Source organism: Cryptotermes secundus, unplaced genomic scaffold, assembly GCF_002891405.2.
Source record: "Cryptotermes secundus unplaced genomic scaffold, Csec_1.0 scaffold330, whole genome shotgun sequence".
NCBI lineage: Eukaryota > Metazoa > Arthropoda > Insecta > Blattodea > Kalotermitidae > Cryptotermes > Cryptotermes secundus.
In genome coordinates this window covers 2,125,305-2,133,194 of record NW_019734317.1, presented here as the reverse complement: position 1 = coordinate 2,133,194, position 7,890 = coordinate 2,125,305, and the positions used below count along the sequence as shown (strand labels likewise).

The window sequence follows — 7,890 nt, the reverse complement described above, 5'->3', positions numbered from 1 at the left end:
GATTCTTCAATCGCACAACCCGAATATCACGGTCAGTGGCGTTTCTCGGGGGAGGGCCAAATTTATCAGGGGGCCCAACTGAGTCGACTGGAGGTGAAACATTCACAACACTGGGCAACCAAAGGGAAACTAAGACATATTTGTTCTCAGAATAAGAAGCGCAGAAGCACGTAAAGTGTCACGTTGCGCTGTGTGGGTTTGGCTGCTTCGAGAATGTTGGACTGCTTCAACAAGTAGTACATGCGCATCGAGTGTGAGTTATTGTAAACCGTGAAGTGACGCAGTTCAAACTCGCGTACAGTCTGAACAAAATATTATTGTACGAGTATATAGTGTGATTATATTTACAATATCACCATGATTCAAGGCTGAAGAATAAATAATGGGTAAGCCCTTGGGAATTACATGACATATATAATAAAGATTATATTTTGCAATTCATGACAAAATAATCACAGTTAATTTTCATTTGTAAAAATTGCTCTTCTGTGTACATGTAGAAAAATTTATTGTCTTTCAGGTTGTTTTTAGTTTTTATTTCTGTGTTGCATAGAATGGAAAATATGGATTTTTCTTCTGATGGTTTGCAAATTTAATTAATCAGGGTGATTTAAATACCGGCCGCAGAGGGCTCCCGGCAATTTAAAAGTCCGTACGTTAAAGGTTAATCCCATACCTTCACCTGTCTTTGCTGATACATTTAAATGTGACTTGCATTTGCAAAATGAAGTAATGCTGAGATAACCATGGAAAGAAAATAAGTAGAGAGCTACATAGTGCTCAGAATAAGAGGAAACATTGTAACACTACAGGTGGTCCAGCTACTTATATGGCTTTACCCCTCATACCTTCTGGTAGATCTAATCAGTCAGTTCCAGAAGAGGTAAGCACAAAGTTGTGTTCAGAACCACTACTAAAATATCTGCTCTCATTCTGAGGCTTGAAACCATCTGTTCAAGTGGCACTGAAAAGTAAAATGAGAAGAGAACTCACCAGATACAGGAAATACTAGCAGCCCTCAAGAACACCTCTCATCTTTGAAGGAATCCTTGCAAAACACGCTGAAGTTAGTCAGCCGAGATTGAAACAACAGTATTTCTTATTTTCAAGAGCTTCAGCAGTGCAAAGTGTGTTCCTGTACACCTTTAGGTTACCCCACAAATAAAAGTCACAAACACTAAGATATGGCAGTCTTGGAGGCCACATTCCTGTACTAATGATCATATCACTAAACACCTTTTGTAGTAGACTCATTCAATTTCATGCAGTGTGCACAGTAGCATTATCTTGTTGAAAGTAGCCATACTGTCTTTCATTGTCAGTCATCTTTTCAAAAAATGGTTCCATTATAATTCTAATGTGTTGGTCCAAGTTGAACCTAATTTTCCCAGCACACCAGACTTCAATCTTTATGTCATGTAGCGGAATTTTGTGAACTGTGTGGAGATTTCCGTCACTCCATATTCAAGTCTGCTGAGAATTTGCATAAGTGGTTAAGTGAAAGTATGCTTCGTTGGTTATAAACAGCGGCTGGGGATCTGTGAGTCCATTGTGCACATTTTCAGCATCCAGTTACAAAACTCAATGCTTTGGGGAGCATCAGCACGTTTAAGCTCATGCTCGACCCTAAATCTGAATGGTCAAAACTTTATTAAGAGTTATACCCCAGAAGATAAAACTCTTCATAACCACCACTGTAAGACCTTCAAACCTACAATACCTTGTTAATTTAGTTCCTTTAGAAGCAGAGCTTGCAGACGTACCTGTCTCTTGTGACAGTTGTTTTAGAGATTTCTGAGGGCTAATCTGTAACAATGCCTGAATGTCTTCAAACTTGTCATCCGTGAGCTCTGCTTTCTTGCACTGTCATGTTTTATCAAGCACTAGTCCTCTATTCTGCCACTTCTTAATAATAAGTTTGAACACACAAAATTTTGTAGGTGTGTGTGAATCATGGTATTTGCAGATGAATCTTTCCCTGCAATGCATGAGTTCTCTTTTGTATGTATGTTTCAACAGTGAATATTCTCTGGAGAGTAGTGTACATCATTGGTTATAAAGAAAGAGAACTGAGCTAACTAGTACAACTTCCCCCTTATCTCTTATATGACTGACAAGGGGTAAGGGCCAAATAAGTAGCCAGTCTGCCTGTGGTGCTAACAATGTTTCCTTTGTACAAGAAATTTATGTCAGTACATTAAAAACTGAATAATGAGTTGTGAAGAATGAAGTGCAAATGAATGGTAGGATAAATGTAGAAAATATCTAAAATCAATACAAAGTCCGTCAAGTGTAACAATGTTTTTTAGGTCACTTCTTTCTCACTCTTGCCTTACATGTTTCGGTTTTAGTAAAACCATCTTCAGAGGCACATGGTACTAACAAGAAAACACTGGCGTTGTTTAACTGTACACAGTATATATGCTGTGTGGGCACTGCTACAAATGTCGATGTGTAAAAGCACAACACTAGCTTGGAGTACTGAATGCACGTACAGAATGCACGTTCAACCTTCGCATTCCATCCGAAGTTGCCCTCGCGTTAAAACATCACTATTAAAATATTTAAAAAATATTTAAAAGTTTAAGACTTTTGAAGTAAAATATAAAAATGTTAGGCTGCTTCTTAATTTATCCCGATGTTGGGAGATGTCTTGAGGTTGTATTGGCTTGTAGTTGGATTATTCCTGTGCGTTGTGTGTTGTGTACACAACAGCCTAACATTTTTATATTTTACTTCAAAAGTCTTAAACTTTTAAATATTTTTTAAATATTTTAATAGTGATGTTTTAACGCGAGGGCAACTTCGGATGGAATGCGAAGGTTGAACGTGCATTCTGTACGTGCATTCAGTACTCCAAGCTAGTGTTGTGCTTTTACACATCGACATTTGTAGCAGTGCCCACACAGCATATATACTGTGTACAGTTAAACAACGCCAGTGTTTTCTTGTTAGTACCATGTGCCTCTGAAGATGGTTTTACTAAAACCGAAACATGTAAGGCAAGAGTGAGAAAGAAGTGACCTAAAAAACATTGTTACACTTGACGGACTTTGTATTGATTTTATGTATAATAGTGTAACGGACCAAAATGAAACAATTCAAAATAGTAGAAAATATCATTGAGAAGTTTTTTTTTAGTTTTGTATTAATTGTCTGTTTTATTTTTTATATTGCTGATTGATAGTTAACTGAATGTGATCCACAAGGCGAAACGAAACAAAACTCACAGTTTGCTGTTTCTGTAAAATCCATTTTCATATTATCCTCTGGTTTAAGTCAACATCTCCCAAGTGATTTATTTGCATCAGGTTTCCCTGACTTAAATTTTGTATACATGTTTAGTCTCCCTCATACATGCCACAAATTTTCCGCTTCTCAGTCCTCTTCTTAGTTCCTCTCTTATCCTTTCATTGCCTGTCTAAAGCTTGTATGCTAAAATACTCAAAACAGAAGTTTTACCCATTGTTTTATAACAGGTGTAAAATTATGTTGAGAGTGTAGTTCAACATTTGTACTGTGTCACATTGTGTAAATGTTTCTCACAGTACAAGTCTTATGACTGTAGCAAGGATTCTGCAACTGTAATCTGCGCCAAACTCCTTTATGAATGTAATTTGGAACTGTTACATTAACTTGTGATGCTGACAGGCAGAGGTCACTCAATCAGTATAGTCAGTATAGCAACAGAGTTTGTTTTTGTTTGTGATAGGTATGCCACCCGGTATGCCGATGGGTCGAGGAGGTCCAATGGGCCCACCAGGGATGAGAGGACCACCACCTGGTATGATGAGAGGAGGTACATATAGGAAGCTTGCTGCCATAAATATGATTTGACACAGAAAATACTGGAATCCCCATTTAGTGTTCCTTTGCATAATCTTAAACCTTTATTATCTCTACTGTTGAACCATAAAACTACAGGCATTGATCTGAACAGTAAAAATTTCAATTTGAAATTTACTGTTGCAATTGCTGAATAATCTGAAATATCACTATAGCAGTCTTTCTCCTGCAAATTATTACATGATAATAATATTTTGTAAAAATCACCAACTTCAAGCAGTGCTTCACGTAGGATGAATTTCACTGTAAACCCATATGTTGACATACTGATTGTTTTTCTTTGCCTTTCAGGACCTCCTCGTCCATATTAATTTGGATTCATATGACAAAATGAATGTACGGAAAATCACTTATTACAAAGGGATGTGAATTGCTGTGTTGGTGTGACAGTGAAGACAACTGTGAAGTTCTAGAGTTTGCAGTTTTGTGATACATATAAGATTTAGAGTGAATTGCACAAGTGTACATTTTCTATATTGTGGGACCTCCATATTTTAAATGTATTTTTAGGTGAGTGAGTGAGTTGTGATGTAGGAAACTTCAAACATCATTCTGCATTAAAAAAATGTTCAACCTTTTATGGTTATTAAATTTTCCAAACCAAATTAATAAGGCTGTTAGTTAATCCTCGAGGAATTGTCTTGAAGTTCTTAATATTGGCTGGCATGCAGATTAGTTATCTAAGAAGTACTGCTCTTTCTAATGAGCAGTATTTGGTAGGCTGTTTTCCTTCATCTAACAAAACGGTAATATGTCCAACCAAAACCCGTTGTTTCTCATATTCTATACTGGTTATCTGAAAAAGAACAGAAGTTCAGTGCACCATAATTCTTTTATAAACTTTAGCTGAATCTGATAGGTTTAGCAGTTTAAAGGATTCGAATATTGTCACTGCAGATCTTGGACCATGAAGGGTTAAGGTTAGAAAAAAGGTAAAGCTATCCTTGTAACAGGCTGTGAAAGTCTATAGGGTTGTGAGACATTGAGGCTTCCAAATTTTCTGGACAGTTGGCTCATGGAAGTCAGTAAGGTTGTAAGCCTCATGTGCCAGCTGCTCTTTACTCCCCAGGAAGATTCCTGGTACTCATTTCTGTTACGAGGCCGAGTCAACTCCAGGGCCATAGTGTGGCTAACTGACATAACTGACATTTGTCAAAAGTGAAAAGTAGGTACTCACTGATGTAATCGCTGACATCTTGATAAGCCTCCCTGAATATGTATACAGTAAAGAATGTAACAGATTGAAAATGTTAATGCTTGTTTACTGACAGGATTGATTCGCATACACTTTATTTTCCCAATCTGGCTCCGTTCATGATGGTCACTGACTGCTCCTTTGAAGGGAAGGGAGGCTTATTACTGGTATGTTGGTTTTTTGGTTCATTTAAACACAGGACTGAATGATAAATTGCCTTCAGATTTACAATGCTTTGAACATTCTAGAAATAATTTGCTAAATCAATTGAATATTGTCTGATGGTATCAGAATGTACAATCTCTGTTAAATTAGATCTGAGTTGTCCAGATTTATATTTCTAATGTAGAATCCAAATACTCTTCATAGTTTACAGAGCCATGTTCGTTTTAGCTGTCATTGCTTCGAGTAATTATCTCACTCTGAACATACAGTGGGGGGGGGGGAACAAACGTTGCATGAATTGCAGAACCCATTCCAAGAACTTGACATATTAACTGATATGTTACACACTATAAAGTAATTTCTGTTGAACTTTGATAACAGACTCGTGGTTATTTATAAGATCAGTTAGTTTTATCCTCTTCCTGTCATGACTTTGGCCACTAGCCCATTCTGAGGCCAGATTGTTGAACCCTCTGCCTTTTCCATTGATTGAGCATTTATTGAGCTTGCCATAGATGCTTAAAAGGTGTCATTCTGATTGCATGTTCTCTCCATCTCTTCTTACTATCTTCAAATTGTTATACAATACTTATTACCCTCAATTGTTTACTAGTGTATTAACTTCCGATGTTGCAAAAATGTTAATTTACACCTTCTTCATTGATGTAGAGTATTTCTTTAAAAACAGCATGTCACAACTGTAATGGTTATGGAAATAAGATCTAAAAGTTTGTGATGATGGTACATTAATACAAATGTTATGTTTCTGGACCTTATCCATGGTCTTGTTTTTATTTAAAACGCATTTTGGAGACTATTTTAAATAGAAACAGGACAGTGGATAATGTCAAGAAACATAATATTTGTAGTGGTTATGAACTTGAAATTATTCCCATGCTGTCATATGAAACCTGGAATTGCAAAATTGCTGATGCCAGAACCAGCAACCCTACAAGAGTTTTACATTTCTTTTACAGTTAACATACATGAATGTCAAATTTGAACCTTAAAATAAGCATTATATTGTCTTACAAGCCTTAATCCACATTCAAACAAATCACATCATTACTGGCTGTTTTGCTCCCCTATCCAGGGTTTGTGCACATTGCCATATCCAAAGCCATTCGCACTGAGAAACCTTAACCCCACACGCACAAATGCACGCCAAGGTCAGTAACATACTTTGGCTAGACCAAATGTTTCCCTTTCTGTGCAAAAATAAGTTATCTTACAGAATACTACCACCCAACCCACCAAGGAAACACGGTGATTGGTTCACACAATGCGATTCGATACATTACGATTGATGAATTATGATTTGTTTACACAAATGCAACTTGATATATTGCAATAGCTACATTGTGATTGGTTCTGACAACCTTAGTTCAACGTATCTGCAAAGAGATGGCAGAAGATCCGCGTGTTTCTACTTCTAAGACGCAGTCAACTCCATGATGCAGTTGACGAACCAACCGTGAGAATGCGCTGACATGTATAAATCTCGCTGCCTTAAATGCATTTTTTTAGCTGGCATGTCTCGCGCGCAGTAACTCTTGAAAAAAAAAAAAAAAAAGCTCTCGGTTGATAATGAGGTGATGATGCCACTGACGAAGAAGGATGCTATTCCAAAAGGTGCAATCGAATGCCAGTAAATGAAGAGTTGTCACAAAGGGACGCAATACGAAATCTATGTTGGAATTTATTTTTTTGCAGTTGATAAGAGGCAAGTACAGAATGCTAACTAAAACTTCGGCGTTTTGTAAGGAATTTCTACTCCTGTATGGGCCAGGATACGGTTATGATAAGAGGTGTGCCGAGTAGCTCAAGTAGTATAGTGACTGGCTAAGGGCTGGACGACTGAGGTTCATGTATAACAGATGAGCCCGAGTAGCTCAGTCAACATAGTGACACAGTACTGGCCGAACTGCAGGGATTCACTCATAACAGGTGCTCCGGGTAGCTCGGTGATGGGTTACTGGCTGAACGACCAGGATTCTCTTGTTAGAAGTGAGGCGAGCGAGGCACCTGGCAATATGCCTCCTTGCTACCGGCAGGGCAAACAGGGTTAGGTTACAGGAGTTGAACGGGGATAGCCCAATGAGAGTAGGCCTAGTAACTCGCTAACTCATGGAAGTGAGCCCTTCTTGAGAAGCTGCCAACTGTGCGGCTACTCAAAAATTTCCCAACATTTTATGGAACCAGAAGTGTTCAGCTCCATGAGTAAGTAAGTAAGAAGGTTCACATGTTCACAAGAGACCTCCAGCGGTCCCTATCCTGAACCAGCTCAATCGAATCCATACCATCCCATCATATCTCTCTGAGATCCAATTTAATATTGTCCACCCACCTACGCCTTGGTCTTCCCAGTGGTCTCCTTCCTTCCGGCTTTCCCACCACTACCCTATATGCATTTCTCCTCTCTCCCATTCTTGCTACTTGCCCTGCCCATCTCATCCTCCTTGACTTCATCATTCTAATTATACTTGGAGAAGCGTACAAGTTATGCAGTTTTCTGCAACCACCTGTCACGTCATCTCTCTGCTGTCCAAATATGCTCCTCAACACCCTGCTCACAAACACCCTCAGTCTAGAGGCCCAGTAGCTGCTGACTGAAAAATTCGGGTTCGAATACAATGGATGACAAGGCATATATCTGTCAGTACTGTGACCTGTTACTGGCTGGA

The 7,890-nt window shown here is 38.4% G+C and overlaps 1 protein-coding gene and 1 long non-coding RNA gene across 3 annotated transcripts in view; one reads left to right on the top strand and one right to left on the bottom strand.

The window, feature by feature from the left end:
* LOC111868549 (small nuclear ribonucleoprotein-associated protein B) overlaps window positions 1-4,424 on the top strand; it is a 15,095-nt gene extending 10,671 nt beyond the window's left edge. Inside the window, exons 5-6 of the mRNA XM_023859286.1 lie at window positions 3,713-3,799; window positions 4,138-4,424. Coding sequence (XP_023715054.1) covers window positions 3,713-3,799; window positions 4,138-4,157 — 107 coding nt within the window. The 3' untranslated portion in view covers window positions 4,158-4,424. The remainder of the gene's footprint in view (window positions 1-3,712; window positions 3,800-4,137) is intronic.
* On the bottom strand, window positions 4,142-6,547 carry LOC117282635. Of its 2 annotated transcripts, none has more exons than XR_004513453.1 (2): window positions 6,461-6,547; window positions 4,142-4,642 (listed from the first exon to the last, which is right to left on the bottom strand). It is a non-coding gene; the product is annotated as an uncharacterized LOC117282635 (long non-coding RNA). The 2 variants fall into 2 exon arrangements; XR_004513452.1 differs by lacking the exon at window positions 6,461-6,547 and adding an exon at window positions 6,239-6,454.
* Between the last annotated feature and the right edge of the window lie 1,343 nt (window positions 6,548-7,890).